Source organism: Apteryx mantelli, chromosome 3, assembly GCF_036417845.1.
Source record: "Apteryx mantelli isolate bAptMan1 chromosome 3, bAptMan1.hap1, whole genome shotgun sequence".
Taxonomy (NCBI): domain Eukaryota; kingdom Metazoa; phylum Chordata; class Aves; order Apterygiformes; family Apterygidae; genus Apteryx; species Apteryx mantelli.
In genome coordinates, this window is record NC_089980.1 from 50,112,393 (window position 1) to 50,130,774 (window position 18,382).

At 40.7% G+C, this 18,382-nt stretch overlaps 1 protein-coding gene across 5 annotated transcripts in view; it reads right to left on the bottom strand.

Annotated features, from left to right (window-relative positions):
• Window positions 1–18,382, bottom strand: part of SDCCAG8 (SHH signaling and ciliogenesis regulator SDCCAG8) — a 115,448-nt gene that overhangs the window by 5,910 nt on the left and 91,156 nt on the right. For 4 of the 5 annotated variants that reach the window (XM_067293349.1, XM_067293345.1, XM_067293346.1 and 1 more), the window contains one exon: window positions 1,398–1,524. In XM_067293349.1, the coding sequence (XP_067149450.1) occupies window positions 1,398–1,524 (127 nt within the window). Of the gene's footprint in view, window positions 1–503; window positions 844–1,397; window positions 1,525–18,382 lie in introns of those variants that run through there. The other variant, XM_067293348.1, reaches the window with a different exon arrangement.

Genomic DNA, 18,382 nt, shown 5'->3' on the forward strand with positions numbered 1-18,382 from the left:
TTCTGCCCAACCTTATAAAAGTCAAGTTGCTTCCAGATAAAATAGATAACCAATAACAAAATCCCTGCGGACTATGTAAAGTCTTGTCACCTTACAGAATGTGCTGCCTTTAAAACAGAGGAATTTTCGTTTTCTTTTCAGAACAGCAAATGCTCTTAAAATAGCTTATAGAAAGAATACTATGGTTGCCCTAAAATTTGCCAGTAGTTACTACATGCTGATAATCTTACAGTATCTTGAGTTACCAGGTTTGTCTACTACAACCAGAAATCCTGTAATACCAAACATACATACTGACATGATTAAAAGCATAACAAAGTACGGATTTTGTTCTCCTAGGTTAAGCATCTTGGCATTTATTAAATCCTAAAGCTAAAATGCTTATGAAAAACAGCATGATTTAAGTATTTTGAAGTTCCAAAACATTCATTTTCTTTTCACTGTTAAGTATGCTGCTGGACAAAATTTTTCTCCACTGAATTTCTTTGGTTACCTTAACAGAACTCCAGTTACTCTGTGCAAACTCATTAGTCTGCTGTACTCATAAGTTAGATAACATCATGATATGGTTGAATTAGTTAATTCACTTTAGTCACAGAAACAAGGGGTTTGATTGTTTGACAGTTTACTGAAAAATCTCATTCTGCACTTGTTAGTTTTCAGAAAAGGAAAGGAAGGAAAAAAGAGAGAATGAGAATGAAAGAAAAAAACAAGGAATCGGTTCTCTCCCTCATTTGCAAAGCACTGACTGATTGAAGAACAGTGGCCAAAGAAGAAAAAATAGAAAATGCAGCCCATGAGGATCTGTAGCTTCCTAGAGACCACCGGAAGCAACAGTCAGTCCTGCAAAAGATGCAGTGCGGTGATTAGTGCTCAGGTAGATTAATTTCAATTAATTGAAATTCTCCATCTCACACTTGGGTGAAGGGTTCATGAAGCAGCATGAATGATAAATGCTATTTAAAAATAAAGAAACAAAGTCACCAAGTGGTAGGGGGACTTAAGCCTGACAGATGTCAGAAAGAGTTCTTAGAAAATACCAACATCAAGCTACTATTTAAATGTTAATGCTTTTAAAGAACAGATTTTCATCTTCTCTGAAAAAGGAGCACAAAATCTGATAAGAAAGCTAGGAATTGCCAACAAGAATTACTTCTGTTAACTGTCACTTCAAAACCTTTCCTACTTTAGTTTAGGTTTAAGCAGGACTCAGGTCCACCTACTATTTTCCCTGCCATCTCTCTCCAATTGCATGGAATTATTTCCAGTTTTATAAGGTAATGTCTTATTAAAAATAAACAAAAAAAACAAGCAAAAATAAAACCAGCTGAGAAGAGATTTGACTCTTAAAGCTGCAGAATATTTGCCTAAAACTTTCTTTTCTTTTGGCATGGTACCTGTGTTCGCAGAAACTGCACCTCTTCTGTAAGCATCTGCTTCTCTTTGAAGAGCTGATTCTGTTTGTTGAGTAACTCCACTAGCTGCTGGGCAGTGGTCTGGCAGTGCTTGTCAAGCTGGTACAGCCTGGAAAAAAATAGATGAAAGGATTGCAGTGGATCTGCAGTTGGAATTTGCTGCCGAAGCTTTGATGTTTGTACTGGCGGGTGCAGCTTCCTGATGACTGCACTCGGGCTGGTGTTGTGCTGAGACTAAGGCATTAGTTCCAGGGTGGGCATTCAGCACATTTTATTTTGACGCTTTACATGAGCACTTTTAAATGTTTGCACTTCTAATTTAGAAGCCTTGTCATGACGTGATAGCAAACTGTTTTGCCATTAAGTGACATCAGTTAAAGATCCCAGGACCATATCCTGACATGTGTAGCTAAGCAAGCTGTGCCTTGCACTCCTCTCCTATAAAAAGGCTGCCATGAGCTCAGCGCTGTTCTCAGGGCATTGCAGGGAACGTCAGTCAGCACATCTGCACACTCCATATCTACTTAAATAACCAGCTTCCCAGATCATATGCACTCCCATAGATTACCCAATTGCCCCAAACCCCTGACAAACTGGACCCGGAGTGACAAAAACTTTTGTTTTCTGTCTACTGCTCTTCATAACCTGGTCAATGTTCCAAAACTCATTACAGAAAGCAACATTTATTTAACCCGTTAAAACAAGCTTAGTGTTAATTGAGCATGTCAGCAGAGATCTCCGGTACTAAACTTTTAATAGTGTGACAGGGATTCCTGGGGAAGGACATAAAGAGCCCATCACTCCAAAAGGTCCTCATCCAGGGCTGGAAAAGAGAGGGACCAAGCTGGTGGGTATGAAAAAGAATGTTGTTTACACTTGAAAAACAAAAGCCCAATTTACGACAATCAAAACAGTGCTGGAGACAAGGCAAGGCTGCCTTTATACAACCAGTAATGCTTGTTATGTCCCCAGTGGCTGTGATCCTGTCATGAAAAAGGTAAAAAGTCTGCTTGGGACCAAAAATAAGCTGGAAAATTTGAAAAATAAAGACATTTCATTTACTCTTAAATGGAAATGTCTTTAGTTAGAAGACTGCAGATATATTTGGAGCTTCTTTTCTTCAGATATACATACCATAGATAGAAACCCATACATCTAAATACCACTATGCACTTGGAGAGCATGAACCAACTTTGGAGATGGCTATTACCAAGTTTTTGTCAATATTAATTCTGGATCTAAACTTTGCCCTTGCCTTTTTTAGAACTATTTCTTGTTCAACATATAGAAATACAGCTTCAGCTGAACAAAGTGTTTATGCTTGTCTCTCTTACAATCTGTGGTTTTAATGGAATTAGTTACATGTTTACAATAAGGCATGTGACTTTCTGAATCTTACTACTTTCAACTCCATGGAGTAGTTCTGACTTGTACAGCTGTCAAAACTCAGCTAAGCTACTCATTCTGAATATTCATGTTCTTTAGCAGGATTGTTCAAATAATAGCAAATACCCCCAACTTTCTTGATAAAAAGCTAGTAAAATCTAGCTGAAACTAAATTGGCAAAATCTAAGTCAAAACCAGTATTTACTGACCTGTATCTGTCAGTCACTTTCTTTGAAATCAAATGCAATGATCCTGTAGTAAACGTTTTGCATGGACATGTTTCATAGTGTCCTGCTACTATGTTAATACATCTCTGCAAAAAGGGATTTGAGGAGCTTCAGGACCACGTACTGGGGACCAGAACAAAACTAAACGCAGCTAAGTGCAAACAATAACAGCTGGTTGTAAACTTCCAATGAAGTAAACAAAGACCATTTTGGCAGTATAGAATGTTCTTCTAATCACGATTTCACACTCCCTATATGTTCCAAACTATAACGTGTTAATACATGAGCTTGTTTATTCTTCATTTCCTTACCAAGTGTGATTTCAGGACTGTGGAACTTCAAAAAAACAAAACAACCTCCCCCTCCAAAAAATACCCCTACCCTTGTACTCGTTTTGTTTTGTTTTAAAGATAGTTGTTCATCCAAGAGCATTAGATTGCTTCCAGTGCAAGAAGAACGGTATTGTTTGCTGGAGGCAATGCAAGAGGGCTTCAGACTGGAGATCAGAGTTCTGCTTACTACTTTGCCATGGATTTAACTTGAAGAAGATATGTAATCTTATTAAACCTATTTATTTGTAATAAAGATATTTTCCAGTCCTTTTTATAGAGCACTTGCTACTTTATAACAGTACTGGCAGGGATGTGTAAATGTAAAGTGCTGTCTTCAGACAGACCAAGGAAAGAACTCAGTGCTATACTACGCAATTTAGAGGTTTGAGGCTTTGAAAACTTCTTTGCTTGGGGTTAATCATCTGTGATAGTACAACAGCCTGGCTCAACAACAGTCTGAATTCAGGTCCTTAGAATTTAATTTCTGCTGAATTTGACATAAAATCAATAAATTTCCATTATGCTAGTCTGTTTTAAAAGCAGTTATATGCTCTTTGAGAGACCCTTTTGCACAAAATTAATATTACTGACAGCTAAAGACATAATAGCTAAGTACTGAAGACCCTCAACCACCATCTTTGCAGTAACACAACAAGCTTTGTCCATTAGTAAGGCAAAGCCCATTTTGGAAGCAAGAGCAAATAGCAGTGATGAAGTCCACAAGAAGGCCTTTCCCAGATGTGTCTCTTCTCTTGCGAGGGGAAGGTTCCAGTGGAAGAGCCACCACTTCAGTGCAGGAACATACTCCAGTTCTGGCACACAGACAGAAATCATTTCCAGCTCATATAAATTTTACATCAAAACAACACATTCTACTAGAACTATGCCTTAGTGCTCTTTATTGTAAAGCTCTATATGCTATTTGATCATGTAAAATGTAATTCAGATAAGCTATTGTAAGTCAAAAAGTCCTTAATTATTGAAATATTACTCAATTATACTTTTTTGTTTTGTAAATTTACCACCCACCGTGTTACATTTAGACTGTCATTTGAACAAAGGTAAAAGGATGACACAGACACTGAACTGGGTTTTCCTAGCAAGCCACAACTTGACTTCTGTCATCTGTATTTATCTCTAGTGCTTGAGAACAGGGTTAATAACGACCCCAGTTTTGGGTCATGATGGATAAAGAGGGAGTAGATCTAGTCAGCGCAGATCTCAGTCCATGACTTCCCAAATGCTGTCTGCCAGTCTGCTCTCCCATAACCGCTGCCAAGCTGGCCCTTGGTCTGAACTCTGGGACTACCAGCCTGTTCCAGTGCATTTAGCTCTTGAGGACAGGCTCTGGGCCCTTTCACAATATCTGCTATTACGTGTGACACGTGCAGCACAACCACACATTCCCATATGCATTGTATCTGGCCTGCCTGCTGATCTCGTAAATGATTCAAGATGAGAAATGAACAGCTCCACCCACACTCACTGTACTTCCCATATGTTACAACTGCACATCGATGCCTGCCATCATTTTTACAACTGGGTGACAGAACCTTCTGCACGTTTTGCTAATACAACTGAGTGAGGCTGTGCAGTCACCAGGTTCGCTTCGACAACGCTCCTGACCAGGCAAACATCCTGAGCGTCTGAGCGACCATACCTCCTTCCCTATACTCACCCTCACTTCCACATTAGTTAATTTTTCCACCAAAGTGGCAAGAATCTCCCAACTGGCATGTCAAGTGACTGCTGCTCCTTGGCCTGGGAGTGCTGCAGGGTAGGAACCGACTCCAAACTCTGTCATGCTACTTCAAGGCACAGGTTTAAGAAATGTACCGTGTTTAAAGAGTTGCATTTGGACTACTTACCGGAAAACCTGACACTAAGGGAGTAGCTTCCATTTAGCAATAATAATTAATACACTTAAATTTTTTTTTCCATTAACCATTCCAAACCAAAATTCCTATTTCTATATGGAGGTAGGCAAGAGGCTGCTTTGTGAGACAAGTACAAGCGGTTCCACGGAAGGAAAACAAAACTGAGGCATCATAATCTGTAATGAATGCTTTAAGGTAAATGTTTCACCCTAATCCTCAATCCTTGAAGCTCATATGCAGCTTTTGCCTAGAACGGCTCCAAGCTCCTGTGCTACTTAGTGCTGCTTGTGCCACAGCCTGCAGAAGAGCACATCTCTCAGTTTGCACAGCAGTAACATTTGCATCTAAGGTTAGGCTAGACCCTAACCTGTCCAGAAATTACATGGAAAGGGATATGTTTTGTAACATTTAGACAAGTATAAGCAGACAACCATTGCCAGGCCCTACACAAACTATGTGAAACATAAGGCACGCAACAGAGCTTTGGCACCAAGGTGAATCCCACCGAACAGAGTAAACTTCCCCTACATTTGACAACAGAAAGCTGGACTTGAACTGTGTGGCCTACGGACAATAGAAAAGCTTCTTTTTTTCCTATAAAGATGTGCTGCAAATCCAGGGGCATCCACAAGGCTCTAGAAACAGGCACACTGAGGGGTCCCTGCCCCAGGCAACTCACAAGCCCATGAATCCACAGGCAACTATGACCAGTGGAAGGAAAAGCTGATACAACCTGCCTGTACTCCTCTGGGCTTTCAAGTTTATTTGAAATAACTGAATACGCAAGGATCTGTGGGCAGCGTCCATCCATCCAGAAGTGGGGATCAGTCCTGGAAAAAGTAGAGGCATTGAAAGGTTATTTATTCTTTCAGTGCAGTGAGGTTACTAACGCAGAAGGTTTTCACTGTGCTCTGCAGAGCTGAGTCTACTGAAATGGTGCAACCGGACTGCAGCAACCTGCAGCAGCTGAGCCGCCAAATCCAATAACCGTGCTGCATTTACTGGCACACATCTTAATTAGGTTTTAATACAAGCGATCTGATAACCGCTTCTGGCCAGCCGGAGCAGGGCTGTCAGGGCTGGAAGGGCTGTCCCGGCACGGCGCGGCCGCCGCGGCCCCCCACCAGCCCTGCCAGAGCCCCCATCTGCCGGTTGCCACAGTAACCGAGGGCCGCCGACTGCACTCGGCAGTGCCGGCGGGAGATGCAGCCGGCGGCGGCGCGGTGCTGTGCGGTGCCACGCGCAGGCCCCCACGCTGCTGGCGAGCGGCGGCACTGGGGCACAGCTCCTGCCGCTCGCCGGCTGCAGGGAGTCCCCTCAGGAGGACACCGCCATGCTCGCTCGAAGGAGAGGGCATGCTATCACGCAGAAAGCTGCATTAAAAAACAGCATTTCCCTTTTTTTGGCAACACAATAGCGCCAGCCTCTCGGTTTCTGATGGCGCTTCCACAAGGCATGTGGTGGCCAGCAGGCGACACGGCGCCCCAGCACTGCTTTCCCGCAGGGAGAATGGGCAGCAACGCGACAGGCGTCCAGGAGGCCCCAGCGACACAGCTGAAGGGGACCCTGCCCCAAAATGAGGGCAGCTTCAGATACAGCAAACAGCCATTTGGTAATCTTAAGTATTTCTAACATACTATGAATTTTAACAGCAAATGCAGGATTAAAAATAAGTTGACTTTAAATAAAAAGGGAACAAGCCCATTAGAAAAGGAAACAAAATGCAGTAGACTCCATCAGCACACTTCTGCCCACGATTATCATTTTTTTTCAGGCCATCCTGCAAATTTTCTATCATGTACTAAAATGATAGAAAGTGTTTAAGTTGTGGCTTTTCACAGATAATATCCTTTAACGTACTGTGACACAATTAAGCTTGCATATTCAAATACCCAAGAGCTAGGAAATGCTGGAGTGAAGTTTTTCTACATAACTTCTCCTACCTCTTCGGCTGCTCCTCCGCAGTCATCCACCACGAGCCTGCTCACATTTTCGCTTCTTTAATAGCCAGGCTCTCATTTCCACAGCCGGCTGTGAACAAAATGTACCCTCTAGTCTCCATATCCTCTTCCTGAAATCATTTCAATCCCCCTCTCTGCTTTGGCCCATCCTGCGTCAACAGGGTGGCCGCACACAGGAACCAAGGGCGATTCTCTGCCCGCAGCACAGTCCTGCACCCAGCCCATCTACCCGCTCAGGGTCAACACTCTGCCTCAAGCAATTTGGGCATTTTCAACAAAACTTTTCTATTTCATAGAATTACATACATATGTTCTTGAAATGACTGGACGGTTTCAGCCTAAACTATAATTTTTGGCAGGCCTAATAAAATTAAGAAGGAAATTCAGCAGTGTCTTCAAACAAGAAGCATCACACAACCTTAGCTATCAACTCTGGTGATCGCAACTAGCTCTTGGCACAGATAAAGCAGGCACTGCCGCAGGTAGCCTCCTGCAGTAAATCAGTGATGAGGCCTGCTTTGTCTGTGTGAGGGTCCTGGAAGGCCAGCCTGACCGCCGCGGGACGGACCGAGGTGTGCGGCCCGCTGGTGCACGCTCACGGGGAGAGAGGACTGATCTGTTTCAGCAGCTGCAACTGCCGCCCCAGCGAATCTCACTCCCCACCCCTCTGCTGTGACAGCAGTTTGGGTCCCCTCCACTTCCCTGCTCAGCTCCGCCATGTTTCTCTCGCCCCTTTCTGTGGTGGAAGCAACGCTGTTTTTTTCCTTAAGGCAGCAAAATTCAAATTTACCACCTCTTCAGATCTTGAGCCAGCTCTGTGAACAACTAGGAAACTTAAAGCCAGTAGTAAAAACTGGTTCTCATATAAGCACCTACACTCTCACTGTGGTTTGCAATATTCACAAATTCACACAGTAAATTCTGAAGCAAATAGGTAAGAGTCTATAAATTTAGAAATGTGGACACAGGAAGAATTATAACCCAAAGTTTCACTGTTGCCCTAAATTCCTATTTACTTAGGATCTTGAGCCATAGATCAGGACCTTGAGACAACCTTGAGCCATCAACATCTCAGAGAAGGCAAGTCCTCATATGTTTCCAAAATTTAAAGGGGAATATCTATATTGTCTATCCTTCAAATAAACTCCACTCTCCCTTCTAGCTTCAAAAGCAAAACACCATGACCCACCCTTTCTCGTGTTAAAAAATAATAATAATAATAATATAAAAAAAATCAAAATAAAGACATAACAGTGAGGAGGAACTAGCTAGAGCGAACAAGTCTCCTGAGTTCTGTCCCATTTAAGTCCTGACTTCTAATAAGACATGGGGAGACAGTTCATGGCACATTAGACAAGGTTTCTGTGCAGTTTCCCACCCATATGAAACTGGTACCAAAATTCTGTTGCCATCGAAAAGGCCAAGACACTCAAGTTTTGAAAGATGTGGAATGCAATCAAAACCACTTATGGTTTAGTGAGGTAAGCACTTGCCTACACACCAGGCAGAACAGACACATCCAACTTAAGTGAACAGATGGTAACCTGAGGTTAATATCCCATGCATGGTTTGGAACCAGATGCCTACAACAAAAACATCCACGTTTCACCATGAAACCTTTGACTCAGGTGGTTCTCTATCCCTTAAGAGGAATTTTTAATGTTTGTTAGGTGACCTCAACATTTCCTCTTACTAAGGGCACTCTTAATTTTTCCACACACATTTTAAGAAGTGCCAGCATTACATTTTCTCCAAGAAAATAGCAATCTGATCATCCATAATAACAATTACAAATAAATAGGGTTTAATTGGAAGCTGACATAGGAACAGTAGCTTCTCCTTTGTTTTAGATTTCATCACTGACTATTAAAACGTATTTTCACTTCCACAGCTGGTCCAACAGGTTAAGCAAATAGATCATGTAGGAAACCTGAGTCTGGATCTATTCTTGGGCTTCCAAGAGAAGAATGCTATAGAGGGAACATTATCAGCCTGCTCTTTAGTAGGGGGGTGTAGCAGCTGGGCTTAGCTGATACGATAGTCACTTTACCTCCTGGGTTTTGACAGGAAGGAAACAATTAAAAGAGAAAGGATGGCAGGCCATAAAAGATATGGGTGAAAGCTTCATTAATGTCTACTTGTGTTTGAATCTCTAGGTGGAAGAAGAGTTTTTTCCTCTTTTAAGGGAATTCAAAATAATACAATCTGTAATAAGAACTCTGGATAAGGTTTGCTCTAGAGAAAAATAGTTCTGGTTACTATGTTCTGCCCATTGCTGGAAGATGTTTAATAAAATGATTATCCAAACCATTTAGACTGACTATTCACTTAAAATGCTGTAAAATACCTTGGGGAAAAAAAGGAGACAGGGCTTGCAGCAGATAATGGTATAGAATTATAATGAATCTTTTAGTCAGCTGCTATTTTTTTTTTTTTTTTTTTTTTTTTTTTTAGTATGTTCACCTCTCCTTGATTTTGTTATGTGCCTAGCAGAACAGAGACTGCACAACTTCCCAGTTAGGGAACAGAATCTTGATGATGTTAAGAGAATGCATATCTTATCAAGGTTTTAAAAGTGACCTCTAGTATATATAGGGATCATTCCACAAGGTACATATATGCATTACTGAAATATTTTTGCCTGCATTTATCTTACTAGGAACTGTTGTACCTAGTAAGATAAATGCAGGCAAAATTATTTCATTCCATTTTCCCTATTACTGATCACAATTCCTCGTTTCTCTTGTTACCAGACAAACATGAACTTTTATAGACTGCTAGTTGGTGTCCACACAAAACAATCACCATATTTATTTGACTCTGAGACACTGAGAATTTTTTAGTGCAATCCGCCCAATCTGAACTCTTTCCTTCAGAAACACTTTGCCTTTAAAAAGAAATTCCCAGCATGAACCTCATCAGAAGCGACATGTAACAGACAGTACATGTGGTGTTTGGGCAGGCGACAAGAGAATTGAAAAAGAAGTCTTTACTTCTTCTATTCCATGGCATGTGCAGAATGTACATGTGGCCCAAGCTGACATCAGGCACTTAAAGCAAAAAAACCTGATAAAAGCATCAGCTTCTGTTAACTTACTTTTTCAGTCATTGTCTTAATTTAAAAAACGCTACTGCTAGAAAGGATAGTGCAGCTGAGCTACAACTGCTTCGGTTGTTTCTGACAGTTGCAATTACAGACTAACAGAACAGCTTTGGGTTCAGTCCTGCAGTCCTCACTGAGCCCAGACTCTAGGAGCAATTAGCAAGGACCACAGGCACGACATTACTGAGAACATAAAGCCTCCGCTTGTTTATGTCTATAGCTATTAGTATCTTCATTTGAAAGGTAAAATATTTCCCATTAACAACCCTGTAAATGAGAGCTCAATAATGCCACATATAGTTTTCATAATAAATCATGTCTGATTCAGTTACCTGCAAGGGAGTCTTCCCAGTTTAATACTTACGTACCATAGTCCCTCAAAAGTGTTCTTCAACATAAAAACAAGGCTGCTCTACTGTATAGTTTGACTGCTATAAAAATAAACTATAAAAATAACAAAGTGTTAAATATCCACGTAGGTTTCACTCATTAGTTTCTTTGCTTAAACCCCATCACCCTTATTTTCCACATCAGAGGTGCAAACATGCCCCTCTTTTCAGCATCATCTTAAAAAAGTCATTTGACCCATGGGCTCTGGCTGGCTACACACACTCGCTTATTTTCAGGGTTCACACGGGGTTACTGTGATTTTCATAAGTTACAGTGAAAGTAATGGTAGATGCAGATTTGTCTGGAGTGCACTTTTAGGCTTGTGTCATAAAAGAGGAGAAATATGACGTTAGGTTGGTGACAGAGATGATTCTTCTGTGACGCCTATTCAAATAGATGTTTTCCATACAAGGGCCCGCTCCTCTCCACACAGACCAGATTGCCTCCATTTGTCAATGTATCCCAAGCCAGATTATTTCCCTTCAAATAAAGTTCTATTGCACATGTCCATTTTCCAAGCTTATTCCCTCTAGGAAACAAAAACAGGACTGGCAGGAACACACTGCGTGGGGATACGGAGAACAGGCTGGGAAGCAGGTCACGCCAGTAGATAAGGTGAGCAGAGGAACCCAGGATGTGCCTGAAGAGATGCAGGGAAATCAGAGCTGCGCTCTGACACGCATGGATTTACTCAAGGGACCTGAGGAGGTCTCAGTCTCTGCTTCACCGTTAGTGCTGGCTGGCCGAACGTGTGCGCTCTGACCTCATGGGGAGCTGCCGCTGTCAGGCAGTGCAGCACTTCGGCCCAGCCCCAAGGTCCTTGGCTCACTCCGTGTGCCATAACGCAGCTCTGCGGAGACTGGAGGGAGAGGCACAGTGTCACTGAAATGTCGACTGGGGTGGGGGGAGGGCAACATGGAAGACCAAAGGTGGGGGAGAGAGCAAGGGATACAGAGACAGATGTTGCACTGGGAAGGGCTGAGAGGAAAGGAATTGCATGCTGAGAAACCAGAGGTCAGGAAACAGAAAAAGCAGGAGGATCTGAGCTGCATTGGCAGCTGACCTTTATGAAGGTCAGCTCTTGTGAATACAGACAACCACTCCATGTTTTGTTTTAAACCGTTAAAAACACAGTGAATTTGCATGTGAAGTTTCTGAAAACCACAATTGTTTAGGAGCACTGAAGGAAAACAGCAAAGCATTTCAGAAAAAATACATCTTAAAAATGATTCTCTGTAAGAATATTTTGGGATGTAAATATATTAGTTCAGTTGCACTCTGAATTTACTGTACCAAGCTTAAAGGCTGAGCTCAATCATTACTACAAAATAGAGGAATTTTATTCCTGCTTTAAAGGCAAATATAATTATAGTTATCTTTTGAATAACCATTAAACCCTCCACAGTGAGGAATACGACTGTAACCAGGCGGTTTGGAGATGAGCATCATCACACCCAGATCACAGCCAGTGGGAAGGGTCAGTTCTGCCCTCCTGGTGATGGCGGCTTAGCTCGTGGGTGAGAACAGCTTCTAGTGTCCCCGCAACAGCGGCGCAGGGCTGTCAGAAGCACCAGACAAAAGGAGCCCATAGCCACCTCCAGCCTGGCTTTCCCATGCCCCAGCGCCGCACATCAGCCAGTGGTCACCAGACCCTGCACAGGCATCCCCCCCAGTAAGACTACTGGTGCTCTCCAGCAGAAGAACGCATTATGCCCAGAACTGTGTGCACACACACTCTCTTCTTGCTCCACAGTATTTTAATTATTGCCAGAAAGTTCAGCAAAACTATTAGGCTTTTCTTTGCTACAAGTGGCAGTAGAAGTTACTCATTTTCTTGACACATCTTCAGTGCATGTAAGAAAGGAACCGTTCTCCTTAGATTACATGAAAAGTTCTTGCTTAATTTTGTTAGGTCAGTTATCCTTTTCCTCATATTACTTCCCCATATTGTATTCTTTTGTGCTAAATAACAGCAAAAGTTCTACGAAACAAGCACTGGAATAGGAAGTTCAAAAGTCTTGATACATTTCTGGGTGCTGAATGTTCTCACTCACATAAGTAGTTGGGCAATTAAAATTAAATGCCTAAAATTATTAGTGGTAAATTAAGAGAATAAAGCTGCATCTCTGTATTTAAAAAGACAGACATGGGTTTTGTTTTCCTAAGTAGAGATAAAGAAGATGAACACATGAGCAAAATGAGGAGCAAGAAATCCTCCTATTATTAATCAATTACTCGTCCTTTAGACTCGGTAACTTGTGATACTGCTGCTTCAGCATAAACAAACCATTATTCATAACTCACTGTTAGGAAACCTTCACAGAGGAATTCACTTCTCTGAATGAAACATGCACTTTTCATAATGTGTACCACTACGTTAGTGAACTCGCATGCTAATAGTGTAGAGCAAAGACTGAATTTCTGAGCGAATCGGGAGGTTCAGCAGATGATCCAGGAGCGCCATAGGCCCCCACGGGGAGGTCACCAGTTCGACTCCAGCCCTCCTAAGCATCGACTGCAAAGGCTGTCTGGTGCCTGTCGAAGAGGTGCTGGTGGTCTCAGCACAGCTCCTAGTGGACAACTATCCACCTCGCATGTGGCTCAGAGGCTGAGGCTAAGTAATGAACAGGTCGACAGAATGCACCCAAGTCTCCCTCCTGAGGGAGGCTACTTTTGGTGAGTGTTGAAAAACATATGCAGGCTTGAGCAGGGGGGCATGAAGGCAGCTCAGGAAAAAGCATGTACTGCTGTAACTAAACTGCAGGTTAAGCTGAAGACTGCTGTTTCCTAAGCTCCAGATAAGGAGCCTTCTGGACAGTAAGGAAAAAAAAAATCAAGAGGAAAAAAAGAGCACTAATTGCAGTTTTACTTCTAAATTATTGAGATTTTAGGCTAAATTAGAACAGCATTCATCTCAGTTTAAGATAATATATTTTCCAGCAAAGATCCTCAGTAGGGAAGATACTTCTGTAGTTAATGGTTTGTTTCTAACGTCTCTGAAACCACAATGTAAGTATTTATCTATGAATGAGTATTTCAGTTTTCTTCGTGTTATGTCCTTGAATAAAAATCATGATGTGCTATCATAATGCACTTAAAGTCTCTTCAAATAAAATAATCCAGTTTTATTGAAACAAACAGTATCGGTGAGATAAACCTGCACTTGCAGGTATACCTAGCAGCATAACGTCATCGATACACGCAGAGGAGTTTAGACTTCTATTGTGTGACAGCGGGGGAACAGCTCAAACCTACTTCTGTTACAGATCTAGATACAAAAGCTTTCTTCCTGATCCAGAATAACTCCCATGAGCTGTGATGTGAACTAGGGAGACTCCCGTAATACCAGTCCACGCGCGCATGCACACACACAAAAGGGCCCAATCCTGTATTACTAAAAACAAAAGGAATTTTGCCTTTGATAGGAGCAGACCCCTTGTTGCATAAAGAGCAACTTGTCAAACAGAATACGAATGCCAAGCTGGTACATTATAGCCCCGAGCATAATAGCCCCAATCTTGTTTTTAACAAAGTACATCCCAGAGAGAGCAGTTTCCCCCCCAAATCTGGGCATCCGCTACAAATTGAATGAATCAGTTCTCAGAGCGTTCACAAAGGATGCAGCAAATTTGCAGAAGGGCACAAGCTTCTCATTTTAAACAGAGGGAAACTGTATGTTTTCCTTATAAAAAATGAGGGTGTGAAAAAAAAGCTAAACACACAATACCTCTCTTTAACGTCTGAAGTTCAGAGTTTGATCTCCAAGTTTCCAGTACATTAAAAGAAGAACACAGAATAATGATATAAAAATCCTTCACAAAAAAACAACAAGCAAGGATGAAGCAGTACCCGCCTGGGGGCCAATTGCCTCTCCAGCAGCGGTAAGGCTGTTACTAGGCTTGCAGTACCATTTGTTCCATTACACAATCTCCTGAAGCCTTTTACAGAGAGCTAAAACAACTGCCTGTACCAACACGACACATGGCTTTCCATCCCGACTCTTTGCTAATCCAGACGCTCCAACCATCTTTCTTTAAGATGCCATATGGTTGGCAGAAGCCTGTAGATCTAGCAGCACATCTGCTTGTATGTTACTTCTCCCCTCCAACTCCCCCCTCCACACCACAAAAGAGAGAGCAAATAATTATTTAACATGTAACTGGTTAAACTGCATTTAAAGAGGACAGGAATTATTTAGCTCTAGATATTTAAAAAATATATGTTGTTGCAGATCATTTGTCTATCAGCGATTTCAAATACAGAGAAACAAAACAAAGAAATGAAAGGCACATGGGCGAAATGATTGCTACATTTGAATTATTTAAATGACTGCCATTTCAGACCTTATGCCCTAAGATTTATTTCCTGCATTACCATGCCACTGAAGAAGGGGCAGAATTTGCTCTCTGCTTTTGTCAGAGGTGAATCAGACAAGCACACTAAGAAACTATAATACACCAAACCATGCTTTGTTAGCAAGCGGAGTGAGTCTGTATGCTAATGACTCTGCATGAATACACTGACACACTGATTTTTTTGTATGATGAGCAAAGATTATTGACACTGTTGAAATCCCGGTTGCACTAGCATGCAGGCATCCAGGTTGTCTTTTCAGAATCTAGACGTTAGTAAGACAGGCTGCAAAAATAGTTTCGTTTGTGATAAGTTATCATTTGACCATTTATGACAAAATTGACTGTCACAGTAAAGCAAATATACACTTTGGAGCCTGAAATTAAAAAAAAAAAAATCCGTAGAACATAGGAACTGTAAATAAATGCTCCTATAAAACTCTCATCGACCACTCTGTGATGAATAACGATCTCAGTTAACGAAGGACAAGCAGATATGGAAATGTGTAAGGACAGACGGCACTGCAATTCTGTCTGCTGAGGATTTGCAGCACCTTTTGTTCAGAAACACTAATTCCTCATTCAACTTTTCATACATCAGTAAAATAAGACATCAAAGAGAGAAAAGATAACAGCTCTATCTCAAATGTTGCTCACATGTATTGTTCATGTGATTATCTGTGCAGAGAAAAGCAGAAGGTAGCAAAAGGAAACATGAAGCACGTGTATGTTCTAGTATTTTTCAGGAAGAATAGAAACTCTACATATATTTGCCTCCAAACAGCTTTCCCACACCAACTTTCCATTATAATGAGCACAGAACATTCCACTACCTTAATAAAAACAGCTTTTGATACAATATAGGAATGCTGCTTCTAGACTAAATAACACATACATTTTTTCCTTCACCTATTTAAGAGCTAGAGTTCCTAAACAAATGTTGGGGAGACCATGTCCTACCATCAGAAAGAGAGCAGACCGATGCTGAGGCTTTGGTTCAAACCAGCATTTCTGAGGATGCAAAACTCAGTTTCTAAGCAGATTATTTTATGGTTAGTATTTTCCATCTTTTCATCTCTGTCTCAAGGTTATTTTAAATTTCACCAAAATTACTTCGGATATTTTTATATCAAAAACAAAACAAAAAGTGCCACTCTCTCCTCCCATAGTCATCCATAAATCCACTTTTTCTTTTTTTTTTCTTTAAAAAAAAGATGACAGAAGTTCAAAACACACTTGAATTTCAAAATGTAAAATGTGGCAATGTATTCAATGATGTAGCAATTTAGCTCAGTTTAAATTTGATAGAGGGCTGGATTTACCAGCTATAATAGATAAAGAACTCTATAGAGGATGTCTACAGTAACAAAAAATGTTCATAAATAGGTACAGGTTAAGATTTTAGTTAGTTATACACATACTGTTTGAAATTTACAAATTCTGAAGCTACGTAAATGTAAAAAAACAAAAAACAAGGAACAAAAAAAAAGCCCGGAAACAACCCAAACCCTCTTGGATGAGTCTCTCTCAAACCTGGTTTGGTTCACATACAGTTCTGCTCATTAGTCAACTTTCATTTCAGGTGTTAATGCCCAGGCTTAGCCACCTTCCCCAATCTTCTTTGAGAAGTCTGGGAAAACAGAGAGAATTTTTCCCAACCATCTGATTTTACGTGTGTTAATTTTCTTCATTTCCCTTCACAGACGGGTGGAGAACTGGAGAGAGATTTTCCTCTTTGCATTTTTCTGAAGCATCCTCAATAAACTGAACAGGCATTTTTAGACCCATTAAGTAATATTTATTCATTAGGTTGCTTTGGATACCAAAGCAATAATCCAGCAGGATTTGTGATTTATGAATTCATCAGGCAAAAAAAAAAAAAAAAAAAAAATCTATATTCACATTCAGTATTTCTCAGAACATCAGCTGTGACAGAAGGTCCAAAAGAAGATGTGCTTGAAGAGCTGTCACACAGGCTCCCATACCCCATTTCAGTCCACCGTCAGCAATTTTTAGAGAGCGCTCCCCTCAGTAAAAGCCCATACAGGCATCCTCCATAACATCAGAAACTGAGGCACAGAAATGGAGGAGCTGGCCTACAGAAGTCCTTTGGAGTCTGTGAAATATGCATTGCATTAAGGTTTTCAGAATTTAAATTTACTGTGAGCATTGCTCATAAGCACTGTGGTGGGAAGCAAAACATACGGCGCTAGATTTGGGCACAACAGAGAAAGTGGACTTTGTATGCTCGCGTATCTTTACCTTCTTGTCCCAGAACAGGTCAATGAGTAGAAACCACAGGTGAAGTCTTGGCCAAGACCTAGTGCAAACTGACAATTGTAGAAGTAATATGAAATGCTGTGTGCTTCTTTATTGCTTATAGACTAACAAAAAATAATATACTTTGTTCTCTTAACAAACAAGGGAAAATTAAGAAGGTTCTGTGTCCGTCAAGAGCTTCTCCCATTAATGCAGAGTCCTTACACTGCTTCTTACAGACACTCACCCTTCAGGGTTTCCAGGCAAAAGCTCCAATGAGTTCACTGGATTGCAGTTTGAACCATTTAAGAAAAGGATTAGCCCTGATGAAGAATTCATTAATGTTTCTGAACAAACAGCCATAGCTATAAATGCAAAACAAATGTTTTAATTTTCAAAGCAGAAACAATTCTTATGCTTATTCAGTGTTTGTGGTATTCATATTTTAGGTATACCTGAAATATCTGATATTAATAAATAATTGTAAATCATCCACCCAGGTTTATGGGGCACTTTACTAATTTGTAGAAACAATACTTTTTTTTTCCTTTTTGGGGGATAAAGAAAGAAAAATTGGGATTTGAAAGCAAAACACCCCTTTGATCTGGAAAGAACTATGTGGAGAAGGAAGGGCATTAGCAGGAGAATTTCTTCCTCCATAACTACATGAAGGCACTTACAGCTACCATTATCATAACAGAAACCATAGAACCATTACATTGAAAAACGATCAGATTTAATATTTTCTTTTGGAATTACCATTTTAGTATCATTTCTAGTTAGTGGTGACTTCATGTATTTAATTTTAAGGACACAATAAAAAAATACATCTTTCAGAGAAATTAAGTAATCAATAAGGCATCTGAAAGATTTAAGTTAGCAAATTTTCTGCAAATTTAGTATTCAAACTATTCCAATGAAATTGGGTTTACCACTATAGCTCTTAGGTATTATCTGATCATATTTAATAATTAGGGTGGTTCTTCTGAATTGCCTAGGTGCTTATTACACTTATATGTATTAAACAATAAGAAACAACCAGGATTTTTGTTTTTCTATTTTTTTGTTTTAAATAGGAGC